General features: G+C 39.8%; 1 protein-coding gene across 1 annotated transcript in view; it reads left to right on the forward strand.

The window, feature by feature from the left end:
• LOC102814613 (primary ciliary dyskinesia protein 1-like) overlaps window positions 1-16,784 on the forward strand; it is a 140,079-nt gene that overhangs the window by 109,192 nt on the left and 14,103 nt on the right. Inside the window, exons 15-21 of the mRNA XM_006868728.1 lie at window positions 570-706; window positions 4,842-4,922; window positions 5,726-5,833; window positions 5,925-6,059; window positions 9,004-9,162; window positions 11,195-11,286; window positions 15,382-15,474. Coding sequence (XP_006868790.1) covers window positions 570-706; window positions 4,842-4,922; window positions 5,726-5,833; window positions 5,925-6,059; window positions 9,004-9,162; window positions 11,195-11,286; window positions 15,382-15,474 — 805 coding nt within the window. The remainder of the gene's footprint in view (window positions 1-569; window positions 707-4,841; window positions 4,923-5,725; window positions 5,834-5,924; window positions 6,060-9,003; window positions 9,163-11,194; window positions 11,287-15,381; window positions 15,475-16,784) is intronic.

Here is a 16,784-nt window from a genome sequence, read left to right on the forward strand (position 1 = left end):
CCTCTCTGTCTTCCTTAAAATGTTTGATCCATCTAAAAAATATTGTTTTATGTGGGGCAACATTTGTGCAAACTTGTTGCAAAACTTCAGTTTTTTAGGAAGATGTCCACTTGAGTTTAGTTCAAATTTTTATATTAACTGCAGCATCAAAATCCATGTATTTTTCCATGGCACAAACAGTGCCCCCCTTTTTTTAAAGGTACCAAACACACCAGCTGCTCCTCAGAAACCCTATACAGGGTCGCTATGAGTCGGAATCGATTTGATGGTATTTAACAGCAGCAGTAGCAAGACTAAGACAAGTATATTGCTGAAAGAACTTGCCATCCACTGGGCACAGAGACATGTTTAAACATGTTTTGTATGGATTAACCCATGAATGTATGAGCTACCTCAGTAGCAATACTTGTTTATTGGCTCTCATGTGTGTATGTGTATGTGTGTGTGTTCTTTTTGAAATGGCATGTTGTAAATGAACTGGTATGTGGCAAGATGGTGACTTTACATAAAAACACTTCAGGAAACCTCTAAAAGTATTTTTGTTTTTGTTTTTGTTTTTTTACCTATAGAAGAGAGTCCCACCAAATACCTCTTTCTGCCTGGGATGAGTCAAAATGATTATTCTGCCCAGTTCTCTGTAGTACCCAGCAATGTGCTACCCTTCACCTTCCCATCCTACAGTCCTCCTCAGACCTCCAACGAGTTGGTACGTGTGACTCAGGGCCAGGTGTCATCAGATGGAGGTGGGGCAGATACCAAAGCACACCCCAACCTAGTCTCAGCCCTTGCCTCCTCCGGAGGTCCCAAGAGAACTGTGGCCAGTGGGGAACCAGAAGTCACCAACTGCTATCTGTATTGTCCTAATACATCCTGGTATACTGGGCTTGGTCCTTCCCAGCCCTGCACCCAAACACTGAGCCCCTTCTAACTCCTGAGAACCAGCCCTGAGAGTTGAAGAGCAAAGAGAGAAACCAAGAAGATAGGACCTGGCTCAGCAAATCTCTATCTTTTGCTCAGGAGAATGGGGCAACCCCCCAGGTCTGGAATCAGATCTAGTAATTAGGAAATGTAGGAAACAAGAAAAAAAAAATCACACTTTCACCCTTGCAAGCCACAGATAGGTTTATGCACCACAAACAGACGTTTTGATTGTCTCTGATGGCACTCACAAACACTCACTTTGGCTGCAGCAGATCTGGTTGGCCACCACAGCTCAGAAGTCACCTTGTCTCTTGCCACATCTGCTTGGCTCTCTTTCCCAGTAAGCACTTAGTCCTCCTCTCTATCTCCTCATCTGTAGTTCAGAGTTCTAGTACTATCCTCTGCATCTGTCTAGTCTGGTTTTCCCTAACCTCACTGTAGAGGGTTTGCACAGACTTTCTGTCTAGTCTGCCATCTAACATCCACTTTTTGTTTACATTTAGCCTCTTTGAAATTGGGAAATGTCTTGAAATTGATGACATACTATCATTGGTGGTAGTGGTGGTGGTGGTAATTATGTGCCATGGAGTCAACTCCAACTCATAGCGACCCTGTACAGGTTTTCCGAGGCTGTCATCTTTATGGGAGCAGGAAACCTTATCGTTCTCCCACAGAGTTGCTGGTAGTTTCGAATTGCTGATCATGAGATTAGCAGCCCAACTCATAACCACTATACTACCAGAGCTCCTATACTATCCTTACAACGTATGAAATTTGTCATTCACAAAAGGACAAATATTGTATGAGACTGCTCTTGTAAAACATTATGAAAAGATTTTCTTGCTAAATGAAACAGTCTATGAGGTTCACCTGGTGTGGCACTCTAGGATAAGCACTGGACCAGAGGGTCAGTTTGAACTGAAAGGTCAGCAGTTCAAACTCACCAGCTGCTTCTTAAAAATCCTATACAGGGTCGCTATGTGTCAGAACTAACTCGACAGCATTTAACAACAAGAACATGAGGGTTACCTGGGGGGAGGGGAGGGAGGTAATGGAGAGGGGGTTGGGGAGAAGAAGGAATTATTCTTGGACTAGACACATGTTAGCATGGGTGATGGGACAGGCACTATACAAGAGGGAGGTTGGCAGAGGAAAGATGAAGGTAGCAGGAGACACAGGGAGGAGTGCATGAGTTAAAGGAGACAGAAGTAAATATTGTTAGTTGATGGTACATGGAAGGGATTGCAATCGTTATAATGAAGCACAGTATATTATTTGCTGGATGTAAAACTGATGATCTGCTCTGTAAACCTTCACTCAATTCACAATAAAAAGTTAAAAAAAAATTTTTTTTTTTTAAAGATGGAGACAGCCTAAACACCCATCAACAGAATAATGGTTACACAAACATTGGTACATACAGACAATGGAATGTTATGTAAAACTGAGGAATAATGATGAATCTGAAAAACACCTGGAGAACATTATGCTGAATGAAATTAGTCAATCACAAAAGAACAAATATTCTATGAGACTGCTCTTGTAATAAGTTCAGAAAATGTTTTCTTAATAAAAGAATCATTCTATAATGGTTACAGGGTGGGGATAAGGGGATTATTCATGGACTACAACAGGGGTGGGGAACCTTATTTCTGCCAAAATTTATAACATCATTGGTGGGATATTCAAAATTATCAACTTAAAAATTAGCCTGCTATATTTGGTCAAACATTTAATTTTTGTCAGAATCGACTTGACGGCACTTAACAGCAACAACAAATGTGATGGCTGGATGCCACGCCATGCCTGAAAGTGACATCTTTGCTCTTTAACACTTGAAGATGGTCTTTTGCATCAAATTTGCCCAATGCAATATGCTGTTTGATTTCTTGACTGCTGCTTCCATGAGCGTTGATTATAGATCCAAGTAAAATGAAATTTTTGGCAATTTCAATCTTTACTTTATCAAGATGTCACTTATTGGCCCAATAGTGAGTATTTTTGCTTCATTTACATTGATTTGTAATCTGTTCTGAAGGCTGTAATCTTTGATCTCATCAGCAAATTCTCCAAGTCCTCTTTGCTTCCAACAAGCAAAGTTGTGTCCTCTGCATATCACAGGTTGCTAATGAGACTTCCTCCAATCCTGACGCCATGTTCTTCACATAGTCTAACTTCTCAGATCATGTCTTCTGCATACAGATTGAACCTAGTAAAAATACAACCCTGATGCACACTTTTCCTGATTTTAAACCCTGCAGTATCCCTTTGTTATGTTCAAATGACTTCCTCTTGGTCTGTGTATAGGTTCCACCTCAATTAAGTGTTTTGGAATTCCCATTTTTTGCAATATTATACATAGTTTGTTAAGACCCACACAGTTGAATGCCTTTGCAAAGCCATTAAAATACAAGTAAACATCTTGTATATCAAACAAGAACACAGAAACTTTGTAGAGTGCTTTTTCTAACTTGTTAAATCCCTGCTTTATCAAGAAAACCCAATCATTTATTCCCATAAGAGACTTTAAACATGAACTCTCTACCTAGGCTTCAGGCAAGTGATTGTCTACATTACTTCCACACATGTTCATGTCTTAGACAATTTACAGCACTTCAAAGCGCACCATTCAAATTGTATACAGGTAGCCTTCAATTTACTGCATGTTCAAGCTAAAATGAACCGCATTTAATGATGGTCTGCTTTTGGTTTTTGTACATCTTATCACAGTGATATGTATGTACTACATGCAACATTGCAGCACATAATTTACTGGTGTTCACTTGCAGATGTTAAATTTTATGGTGTACTATTCAAAACACTGCCATATAGATTTAAATCAGGAACTTCAGTTGTTTGAAAACATGGATCCAAACACTGACTGCTTTGCTAAGGTTGAGAGGCCGATTCAGTCAACAGTGAGATATTACTGCAGGATATGTGAAGAAAGAAAGAAAAGGACCATACAGATAACTCTCACCAGTTTTCTGACTAGAAATGCCATCTCCATTCCTCATGATAATCCAAATGATCCAGAATCATCCACAAACATAGCACTGCAAATGACAAAATGTCAGTGTTGTCCAATTCTTCTTCATTCAGAGTACATTTTTTGTTTGTGTATTTTTTATGTATGATGTATTAAATATTGAATTTATAAAGATACTGATAATAAAAGGCAATGATAATGAAAACTTTTTAAAATGAGGTATTCAACTTGCATGAGAATGTACTTATGACAGAGTCGCTGGCACAGAACCCTGTCCTAAGTTGGGGACTACCTGTATTCTCATAGCAGAAGTAGAATTCGCCCAATTTTTAGTATATCAACAAGGAGTCGTAGCTAAACTATGTGAAAACAAGGTCCAATATTTCTCACAAATTATTTCAGAACTTCCAATAACCAGTTTTCTAAGGCAGAAGATGACAAGAAAACTAGGTGTCTTTTGTTTTCATTCTCAGGCTGGTTTTTCTTTGTGCATTTTGAACAAAGTTGTTTGGATGCATTGTTGAGGTCATCTATGTGTTCTTCCAGCGCCAGCTGAACTATGGGTCCTCCCTGAAACTGAGTATAGAATGCCTCCCAGAGGAGGGGCTGACATTGCAGTGCTACCTCAGAGCCCCCACACATCGAATAGCAACTTGTTGTTCTTGTTGTTGTTGTTGAGTGCTGTCGAATTGGTTCCTACTCATAGTGACTCTAGATAGGATTTCCAGGGAGTGGCTGGTGAGGCTTGAACTGCCAATCTTGCAGTTCAAACCGATCTTACATTTCAGCACATTAATCCAGAGTGTCACACCAGGACTCAAAACAGTGGTGGCAGAAAAGGTTACTTTGAGAGTAGTGGAGATAGAACCATAACCTTTTTCGCTCAGTGTTGATTGATTATGTGTCATTTATTTGAATGTTCTTCTTTTAGGCTCCGGATGGCCTTGGACTGGTCCCAATAAAGCCTTCAGAATTTCAAATCAAGCAGTCTTATTCCTTCCTCAGTTTGCAGGTCAGATCTGTTACATGATAGTTGTTAATTGGGTTTCTTCTGAAGCAAACAAAATAGTATCACATTTCAATTGTATTATTCAATTAATTTTGTTCTGTTTAGATGATAATAATTCAGATTATAATTGAGTATAATTTTCTGCTGTTATTTTATTGCATCTGTGAATTGTATTTCTTTTTTTCCTAATGTGGCTTATGAGAACCAATAACTTTGCTCTGGATATATTATATATATGCATGCATACATGAAGCTATCTGAACTAAGTATGTAACTTTCGGTAAAAACACAGGATCCAGTGAATAAGAGTTAGATAGCCTTTCCTAAGGTATATACCCACTTGTGGTTTTCAAAATGTAACTATTTTTCATTGGGAAACCAGTGTTTGATGTAGATCTGCTGTTAGGCTATGTGGTAGGGGAGCATACCAGGGGGGATTCAGAACAAGGCTTGTTGGTGTGAAGTACCATTGAGTTGGTTCTGACTCATAGTGACCCAGTATAGGGTTTCTGAAGAGCTACTGGTGAGTTTGAATGCCCCAACCTTGTGGTTCAAACCAACCTTGTGGTCCTGCACTTATCCTACAGTGCCACACTGTTTAGTGCTAAGTCAAAATTAGTCATTGCTCCAATATGAAGTTACAACATGCTACTTATTTTATTTTTACCATCAGGTGGCTCAGAAATGCTGTTGTTTTGAAGTAGAGTCTACCAACCCCATTTAGGTATCATCAGTCTTTATAGTGATGCTTGAAAATGGTAGTGAGCTTCTAAGGATTTTCAGTAAGTTGCCTTTTTTCACCCCAGGTTCCTCAACAGTACAAACTCATGGGCTACCAACCCTTCTCTGTCCAGGAGTCTTCAACAAGTTATAAACCTGAGAAGCTTGCTCGAACCCTGAAGCAGGGGGCTGAGGTAACCCATCCCCACCTTCAAGAGTCACTCTCCATTTTCCCTCTTGTCCTGGCATCAAGACTAATGCCTGTTCTTCTTGGTCCTTTTACAGGATGAAGTCACCACCATCGTAGCTCTTCCAAAACAGGACTCTACACCTCAGCTCTCAAACAAGACCTCAGTCTTGAACATGAAGCCCCCAGAAGCCTTGGCCAAGTCTCCAGAGTATAATCCACTTTATGTTTTTGTAAGTTACAATTGGAAGAAGCTTTTGTTCAATATTCCTTAATTTCATCTATTAGTTTATAAGAAAACATCATTGTTAATTCAGAATTTTCTCTCTCTGGAATTTCGAGTGTCAAATGATAACTCATCATTGAAGTTCCTTTTCAACACTTACAGTTTGTAGGCTATCAATGTTTTTATCCTTTAACAATTGCAGTACTTATTTTTATGACAGTAGCTTTATGATATTTTCTAATCATATGTAGTACATGAAGTTTTTCAATGTATAAACATAGGATGTCTTTCCATTTATTTAGGTTTTCAGCAATGTTTTGTAGTTTCAGTGTACAAATCTTTCCCCTCCTTAGTTAAATCTACTCCTAGGTATTTTATTCCTCTCCATGCTATTGTAAATGAAATTCTTTTTTTTTTTTTTTTTTTAATTTCCTTCTGGGATTACTCGTTGCTAGTGTAAGGAAATACAACTGATTTTTTAATGTTGATCTTCTATCCTGCAACTTTGTTGAATTTCTTTATTATCTCGAGTCGCTTTCTTGTGAATTCTTTGGGATTTTCTATGTATAGGGTCATGTCATCTGTGAATATAGTTCTTTTTCTACTTTTTTCCTAACTTGGATACTTTTTACTTCTTGTTCTTGCCTAATTTATCTTCCTAGAACCTTCAGTACCATGTTAAATAGCAGTGGTGTTAATGGGCATCCTTGTCTACAGCCTAGTCTGAAGGCAAAATTTTTTATTCTTTCACCATTGAGTATGATATTAGCTGTGGATTTTTTAGAAATGTCCTTTATCATCTTGAGGAAATTCCCTTCTACTTTTACTTTGTTGAGTGTTTTTATCAAGAAACAGTATTGGATTTTGTCATATGTTTTTTCTGCATAAATTGAGACATGTGGTTCATTTCCTTGGTTCTACAAATGTAGAGTATTACATTGATTTTGTTATGTTGCACCATCCTTGTTTTCCTGGGATAAATACCACTTGATCAGAAGGTATTAACCTTTTAATATGCTGTTGGATTCAGCTTTCTGGTATTTTGTTGAGGACTTTTGCATCTGTTTTCATAAGAGATATTGGCCTAATGTATTTTTGTGGTGTCAAACCAACCTTGTGGTTGTAGAGCTACCTATTTCTCCCTTCAATTCTGTCAATGTTTTCTTCATACATTTTTGAAGTCCTGGTGTGGCACTGTGGGTTAATGCACTAGACTGCATAAAGTAGTTTGAATCATAAGGTCAGTGGTTCAAGCTCATCAGTCACTCCTTGGAAATCCTATACAGGATCACTATGGGTCAGAACCAACTCGGCGGCACTTAACAACAACAACAGTGCTTTTCATGACAAGTGAACAACAAACAATGTTTTCTTCCAGCCTTGGTGAGTTGTTACTATATACATACATTACTTAAAGCAGAATAAAAATTAATATAAACATAATGTTACTTCTGGTAACAATGGACACTCAGGAAGATCTAAAACCATTAGAGACAATGATATTGCTATTTCCAAAAATGTATCATACTCGACCCAAAGCAGATCAGTAGAGCTAACCAGCTTCACATGGTCAGTGTAGGAGACTTGATGGTCATAGGCCAAATTTCCCTTCCCTTCATGTTGTGCCCCTTGGCTCCATTACCACCCCCATTTACACAGCCAGCCCTGTCCCCTTTCATACTATTTTCTTACATATATACCTTCATTCATCTTCAACAGCAAGGAGTCACTGAGGTGTATGGTTTTTTCTACATTACTGTGAGCATCATGAATCCCCTCAATGAACACTAGTGCCTCCCTACCTTCCTTCTTCTTTCATGTCCATGAATTCAGTCAAGAGCTAGCTCCTCATCTTTCCCAGACTCTCATCTTAGCCCTAGCTGCGATCTGCCTCCCTATACCAGAGCATACAGTCTTTCCTGTGTTCTTCACTAACTAACACATTTAAGTGCATAACATCCAGGCTCTGCCTCCCAGCTTCATTTCCTTTAGGTTGTTTCTTAACAGTGAGATTGGGTTTCCATAGACCATCTGGAATTTTTTTGTTGTTGTTGTTTTAAAAAATCATACAAAGAAGCAAATTACAAAACAAAACCTCAGCTCTGTGGTTCTTAAACATCTGTAATTGAAAACTGTGAGGGAGAAAAGCTATTTGTACTATTGTTTGGTACAAGAATAAGTTTTTTGTTGTAAAAGCTTTAGAAGGAACATTAAAAGCTTTATATTTTAGTATTTTTATATAATTGCTTTGTGCCTCCATCAGTTTGCTGGAAAATTGGTAAATAAACAGGATCTCCCTAAAAAACAGATACTGCATCCAAATGGAGCCTTCCTAAATTAGCATTACCAAAACATCATTAAATGTTGACATTTTCTGATTTATCAAATGTCATCCTTGTCTTTGTCTTCTCTTTAAAGTGTTTTAAGAGGCTAATTTCGTTTTCAAAACCAGGAGCTTACTTGCATTTTAAAGCCAGTTTGCTTATTTAATAATTCCCCTAATCCATCAAATTCAGAAACAAATACTTAAGCCTTTTTACACTATCATTCCAGTTATACTTGTTTTCAAGTGAACTTAATAAATCCTCATACCATCTCATGATGCTCTTAAACTGGTAAAAATGGCATTTACGAATGCTTGTGACACTTAAAAACCCTGCCGAATTGAAGATACCACTGCCTCTCTGCTTCTCTTCTTCAAACAAGATGATAATGCCAGGGGACCATGGAAAATACTGCCTGGTGCCTTTTCTATGCCTGGTTTTATTGTTGTTAAGTGCCATTGAGTCCATTCAAACTCATAGCAACTCTGTAGAGGGCTTCCAAGGAGCAGCTAGTGGGTTTGAACTACCGACCTGTGGTTCGCAGTCCAGTGCTTATCCTATATAGTCACACCAGCCTGCCTTATGGTAAACAAACATAATCTTAACTTTTTTCTCTCTGCACTGTAGAATCCCAGCCCTGGATTGTTCCCTGTGATGCACCCTCTGACCTACCAAGAAACCATAATAGACTACCATCTCTGCCCTCACCCCAAGTACAAGTTCACCAAAGAGCTCCATGATGGGTCCAGCATTCCTCTCACCCAAAAGCAGTTTCTCCATCACACGGTAATGCTGTCAAGGAGGAGAAGGCGGTGAGGGTTGAGGGGTCACAGCTGGAATTAAGCTGCAGAATAGGAACAACTGCAGTCCCACAGTAGCATGCACTCATACCACCAGCCAGTCCAAGGGGCTAGACATAAGTGACACTTCGCCTCTAACCTGACTACCCATCCCTCACCATGTGTTGCTCTTTTGCAACAGCCTTACTCTTTTTCCCCTTGAAGATTACTCCTCAGGTTCATTTTATTCATATTTCAACCATGTCAGTATGGTCACATGGCCTGCATGACCCCATGGTCTGTTGACCTCTTCTTTCTTTGGCTCCACCAAGCGTAGAAACATCAGGGACGGACAAGGTAGTGATGTGACAAATGCACTGTAGGGGAAGTAGCTCCAAAGAATTTCTCCTTGCCCAAGGAGGAATTAAGCTACTCCAGGACATCCCTTGGGGACTGCTTTCAGACCCCTGCAAACAAAACATCCCAAACTTTGCCCTTTTCTACTGATCATACCCAAATTGGCCCACTCTTCCTATAGTACATAGTTGTCTGTCTCCTTGTGCAGTTTTCTCTGTCACCCATGAGCCATCACTCCCCTTCATTCCCTATATCTGATTCCCACTGGAATCTCCCTCTTACACAGTACGTGAATCTGCCCCCACTGCTCCTCCCCATGACCAAACTGCTATGGTTGACCCTGTATAGAAATCTTCCCAAGAAACCAATCGGACCTTGCCATTTTCCTACTTGAAAGCCTGCAGTGGGTCCTTGCTTTCAACAGGAGCAGCTCCAGGCTCATTAATTTGGCCCTTCAGGATCCTGCTGCCTTTCCCATCAGTGCCCAGTGCACCCTGAATGTCACAGAGCTGACAGTGCCATCCTGCACCGGGCCTCCCGTTTGCACTTACATTTCCCCTGGTCGGGAGCAGTGTCTGATGAACTAGTCATCCTCAGAGAACAGTGCACTGGCATTGTGTTCACACATCATCAAAACCGTTGCAAAGTCAAATCTGCCCTTCATCACTAGGGTATGTGCCTGTTCTAGGGAGAAAAAAAACACCCAAATTCAAATATATTCTGCAGGGAACCTTTATAAAGTCTTATACAAAATAAATCATACAAATGAAGGAGCCTATCAGTATGAGGCCTTCCTGGTGTCTAAAGATTTCACGACCTTAATTATAAAGGAAACTGTCGCAAAACCAATTCATCACTGTCGAAGGTGGGCTTAAGGAAGTAGGAAAAGTACCATGATTAGTGCATATTCACTATTGCAAATTAGAAAAGCTTACAGAATTGACTCTGGGGTCAAATCTGGCCATCTTTGTCAGGAATGACTCATGACCATGTGGTCTGGGTACCATGATATTCATTAAGGGTATGCCCAGGCAAGTCCCTGAAAGCAAGACTGCCCCTCCCTGGGCTGGCTAGGGAAATCTGTAGTCTGCTTACAGATGCTCCGTCTGAGGGCAAAACATTTTACATTGCTGGTTAGTGGTCAGAAAGAATTCAAATGGAAGCTGCATTTATGTCACAGCTGAAAATAAAGTTAAAACTATCACTGTAAACTGCAGCCTTCAGCAAACCAAATTCTGAGAACTTAAACTCTACTATGTTAGCACTAGACTGCAAACCACAAGGTCAGCAGTTTGAACCCACCAGCCACTCACAGGAAAAAGATGAGCCTTTCTGTTCCTGCAAAGATTTAGAGCCTCAGAAACCCTATACAGGGTCACTGTGAGTGGACAGCACTTAACAACAATAACAACATGACTGATTGCCTGATGAAGGAGGAACATACTCGTCTTTATCCCTCCTGTAATTCTGTGTTGCCTTGTTTAATGTCCTTAGCTGGTGTCACTGTCTTTTGGTTTTAGAAAAATTAAATCAAAGTTGATAAAATTATAAATTTTAGAGTTAAGCTTTTAAGACTGAAAAGTATCCCACTGAATAAAATAGAAGTTCTGGCTAGATTTTCCCTTACAGTGTCTGGTACTAACCAGTACCCTTACAGTGTTCTGTGCTGGCTTTTACTACAGGACATTATCCCTGGCATAATGCACTGGAAGAAGTTCCAGCCACTGGTTCTGTCCTCTCTGCCCGACACTTCTAAGACAGAGACGTCGTGGAGGTAAGTCAGCTCAGCTAGTTCTTTCATGGAGGCATGATGCCTCCCGGGCTATGACCCTGACAAGCTGAATGCCAATAATGTGTCACCTCACATTCTTTCTATATGAGGGATGATGGCTAATCAGAGATATGTGATGATGTATTACAGATTTTCGTATTTTAAAATTGTCTTAATTAAGGCATGTTTTTAAAAATGAACAGCACAATTGACTAATTGGCAATTCTTCAGTAAAAGTAGACAGCTAATCCATATAATTCAGCTGAGAGATTCACAATTTTTTTTTTTTTTTTAATTTGCTAGTTGTTTCCCCCTGGTTGCACAGATCGGTCATTTACACATTCCATATCCAATCCTAAAGGGTCCACTGCTCTCTCATGCCATGACCTGGTATTGATTGGGAATCCCATGGATACAACTCTGCTACAGATATAGCCCACAATGGGCAAATGAAAATATTGTTAGACCAACAAAAGAAGAAATATAGAGTAACCACACCTTTTAAAATTTGATATCCGTAGATATCAAACAAGTTGTTGTTGTTAAGTGCTCGCAAGTCAGTTCCAACTCAGAGGGACCCTGTATAGGTTTTTTGAGGAGCAGCTGGTGGATGTGAACTGGTAACCTTTTGGTTCACAGTCCAGTGCTATTCCTACAGCACCACACCGGGAATTCATCCAACAAGTAGCCTATGACTTTCTTGAGTACTCTGTCTGCCCAGCCAATAATCCTCTCCTAAGCCAGTGTTGTATTTTTCTGAAGTCCTGGTGTGGTGCTGTGGGTTAATGTGCTGGACTGCAAGATCAGTTTGAACCACAAGATCAGCAGTTCAAGCTCACTAGCCGCTCCTCGGGATCCCTATACAGGGTTGCTATGGGTTGGAACTGACTCAATGGCACTTAACAACAAGCACTTGAATGTGCTTCTTTAGCCCATTTTTCTTATTGTTGTTGTTTGTTGTTAAGTACTGTTGAATCAGTTTCAACTCAGAGTGACCCTGTATAGGGTTTTTGAGGAGTGGCTGGTGGGTTTGAGCCAGTGACCTTGAGGTTCAAACCAACCTTGCAGTCCATTGCTTATCACTACAGTGCCACACTTTATAATTATGGTTAAATGAATTACAGGTAAAGAAATGTGTGTGCTATTCTCAAATGATGATCATGAGTTGTAGCCTTTATTCAGCACCGGTGATACATAATGAGGCCCAGCCAACCTGACTTGAGTTGTCATGAAACCTGAGGTCATCTTTAAATCTTAAACCAAAAATATCATCCAAAGTCTTCTTAAAGCCAAACTATAGTTTAGGTTAACTAGTAAAAAATATCTGCCTTGAGCATTAATCTCTAAGAAGTATATGGTGGTGGTAGTTGTGTGGCGTGGAGTCAGTTCTAACTCATAGCAACTCTGTACAGGGTTTCCGAGGCTGTAAATCTTTACAGGAGCAGAAAGCCTCATCCTTCTCCCATGGAGCACTTAGTAGATTCCAACTGCTGACCCTGAGGTGAGCAGCCCAACTCGTAACCCACTAGGATCCATTTAGAACTATATATATGGGATCAAATTGGTAACCGTGATTCAAATACAACTCAACATTGAATAATAATGATGAATCTGTGAAACACCTCACAACATGGATGAACCTGGAGGACATTATGCTGAGTGAAATTTTTCAGTCACAAAAGGACAAATATTGTATGTGACCACTATTGAAAACCACCACTTTATCTGTTAGCTTGTTGTACTGTCAAACTAACAGTGGCGAGGGTGTTGTGATGATAGACACTATGCCAATGATATTTTAAATACCAGCAAGATTACCCATGGTGGACAGGTCTCATCAGAGCTTCCAGACTAAGACAGACTAAGAAGAAATAGAAGCAGACTATTTCTGAATGATTAGCCACTGAAAATCTTATGAACAGCATGAGAACATTGTTAGATACAGCACCAGAAGATGAAAACACTATGAATAGCTGTGGAAGATTGTCAGACGTAGCACCAGAAGATGGACCAGAGCTGCCTACTCAAAGTAGAGCTGACCATAATGACCTTCATTTGCTGATGGGACACAACTCAAAATGAGAAGCAGCTACAAATATCCATTAGTAATTGAAACATGGGATGTACAAAGTATGGATCTATAAAAATTGGAAGTTGTAAAAAATGAAATGGAATACATAAAAATCAATAGTAGCTCTGGTAGCGTAGTGGTTATGAGTCGGGCTGCCAACGTCAAGGTCAGCAGTTCAAAGCTACCAGCAGTTCCACGGGAGAAAGATGAGGCATTCTGCTCCCGTAAAGATTTACAGCCTCGGAAACCCTGTGCAGGGTCGCTATGAGTTGGAACCAGTTCCATGGTACTTAACAACAACACTGAGCTGAAATGGACTGGAATTGGTCAAGAACAGATTTGATGCTAATGACTGAATACTAGAAGAGTAGTGGATGACATCAAGAATATCATACAGGAAGAAAGCAAAAGATCATTAAAAAAATAGGGAAAACACTAAAGTGGATGTCAGAAGAGATTGTAAAATTGCTCTTGAGCACAGAGAAGCTAAAACAGCTGGAAGAATGATGAAGTAAAAGAACTGAACAGAAAATTTCAAAGGGTAACTCAAAAACACAAAGTAAAATAGTATAATGAAATGTACAAAGGCCTGGAGTTCAAAAACCAAAGGAGAAGAACACACTCAACATTTATCAAGATGAAAAAAGTGAAGAAAACAATCAGTCTTTGACTTGAGATATTGAAGGATTCTATGAACTAAATATTGATTGCTGCAGGAAGCATCAATAGAAAATGGAAGGAATACAGAATCACTGTACCAAAAAGAAGTGGTTGTTGTTCAACCATTTGAAGAGGTAGCATATGATCAAGAACTCATGGCACTGAAGGAAGAAGTCTAAGCTGCACTGAAGGCACTGGCTTAAAACAAGACTCCAGGAATTGATGGAATACAAATTGAAATGTTTCAACAAACTGAGGCTTCATGTTCCCAAAGCTCAAAGGACATTTAAAAGGAACATGATCTGCCATTTTGATGTGTAAACCAAAGACTGGAGAGTCCTGGTATGGTACTGTGGGTTAATGCACCAGACTGAGAAGCTGTTTGAACTGCAAGGTCAGCGGTTCAAGCTCACCAGCTGCCCTCAGAAACTTTATACAGGGTCACTATGGGTCGGAACTGATTCAACGGCACTTAACAACAATTAGAAAGATGGAGACACCAGCCTTCAGAAGTGTATGTTGTTGTTGTTGTTGTTATGTGCCGTGGAGTCAGTTCCAACTCATAGCGACCCTGTACAGGGTTTCCTAGGCTGTAAATCTTTACGGGAGCAGAAAGCCTCATCTTTCTCCCATGGAACAGCTGGTAGTTTTGAACTGCTGACCCTGCGGTTCACAGCCCAATTCGTAACCACTACGCTACCAGAGCTCCTTAGTCCTGTGTTAAAACCCTGTGGGAGCCATGCCTGACCTCCCCTGGTTTCATACAGGGAAAGAGAATTAAACTCAAAATGAGCCCAAGGCCGATTCCTATGAAACAAAGGTCAGACAGGCTTGCACCCTACAACCTTTTTTATCCTATTCTGACACCAACCATCCCTTTCACAGCACTCTCTGCTTCAAATCCTACCAACTCAAAAATTCAATGATTCTATGTTTCTAAAATCTGGGAAATACTCTATTTGTCTACATTTTCCTGATATCTCGCCCCTGCCTTTGCCTCTAGGAAACATTAGTGAGTTTTCAGGAAAGAGAGAGGACAGAGTAGTAGAGGCCTCACCAAGTAGTAAAATAATTTTTAAATGATTTGGGAATTTACATGGTGGTGGTGGTGGTGGTGGTGGTGGTGGCGGTTGTGCGCCACTGAGTTGGTTCTGATTCATAATGAATCTGTAAGGATTTCCGAGGCTGTAAATCTTTACCGGAACAGAAAGTGCTATCTTTCTCCCATGGAGTGACTGGTAGATTTGAACTGCTGATTTTGCAGTAACAGTCCAGTTCGTCATCCATTATGCTAGCAAAGTTCTTTGGGAAATTATATGAAGACTCTAGAACTACTATCTTTGACTGCATGTTTGATTTTTCCACAGCTCTGATCCCTTCAACACAATTATGCTTCCAATAGATGTCCCTGCCATTGTTCACAATTTGCCAGAAGAAGACAAACTGGAAATCACTGAACGGTACTTTTTTGTCTTTAGTCTCTAATGCGGTCTGTTTCCCAAAATATAGTAGGTGCTGTGAGGTATTTCAAAGGAGCACACAGTCCCTAAGTGTAAAACCTAGATAAAATAAGACCAACACTCAGCCATTCCACTATCTAATGAGCACCTGTTTCCTGCAAGTTGATAATTGAGGGCTACAGTTACTCTCATTTGAATTATAGTGTTGGTGAAGAATATTGAAAATACCGTGGGCTGCCATAAAAATAAGCAAATATGTTTTGGAAGAAGTATGGCCGGATTGCTCCTTAAAGGTGACTATGACAAGACTTTGTCTCTCATACTTTGGACATATAGTCCTTGGACAACAACATCATGCTTGGCAAAGTGGTCAGTGGTTCAAGCTCACCTGTCATTTCTCAGAAACCCTATACAGGGTCACTGTGGTCAGAACCAACTTGATGACACTTCACAACAAAAACAACAACAACATTATTACTAATGACCTTTATGTTTCAAACCCCTTGCCAATATCTGGCATTTGGTGGGCAAGCAATAACTCTTTTTGGAATAAATGTCATATCACCCAATAGGAATAATATGAGAAATTAATAACAACATAAAATACATGGTTATATGTTCAAAATATCATGTGAAGAGACAGTCAAGTCCCAAAAGGTGTCCTTCCATTCAATGTTATAGCAAAAGTATAGAAGATGAATATATATTTCTGGCATTTTTAAATTGAGGCAGAGCCTTATCTTTGATATTTTTATATCCTTGGGGCATGCAAAGGAGCACTTGGATGCTGTGTATCTGGTCGGCAGACCTGGGGAAGTGGCTCAGAGGGCACCCACGTTTACGTGATAAGATTTCAGGCACATGAAGACACTCAGCTCCAAAAGTTCTGCCCTTAATCTCTGTTTCCTGTATTCCTATTAGTGAAGAGCCATTCTTTTGTCTTTGATTTTCTCTGTATTAAAGTACAAATACCTCTGGGCAGGGAAAAAGCTATTCAGAGTCAGTGGCAAGAACAAAGATGGAAGTAAGATTTCTAGTCCAGTAGGAAAATTTGAGGAGGCAATGGTGAGAAGCTGAAAATACATGGTCAGCTTAGTTATTTTTTGTTTAAATGTCTATACACATTTCTTTTTTTGCACCTGAGTCCTCAAACTGACATCTGTTTTTTTTTAATGTTTTACTGTAAATTCTGTGATAATTATGTGAAAAGATCTTGTCTTCTTAATGACTTTTGCTTTCTTCCTGTATGATGTTCTTGATGTCATCCCACAACTCTTCTGGTCTTCGGTCTTTAGTGTTTAATGTATCAA

This window comes from Chrysochloris asiatica, unplaced genomic scaffold (assembly GCF_000296735.1).
Source record: "Chrysochloris asiatica unplaced genomic scaffold, ChrAsi1.0 scaffold00123, whole genome shotgun sequence".
Taxonomy (NCBI): Eukaryota; Metazoa; Chordata; class Mammalia; order Afrosoricida; family Chrysochloridae; genus Chrysochloris; species Chrysochloris asiatica.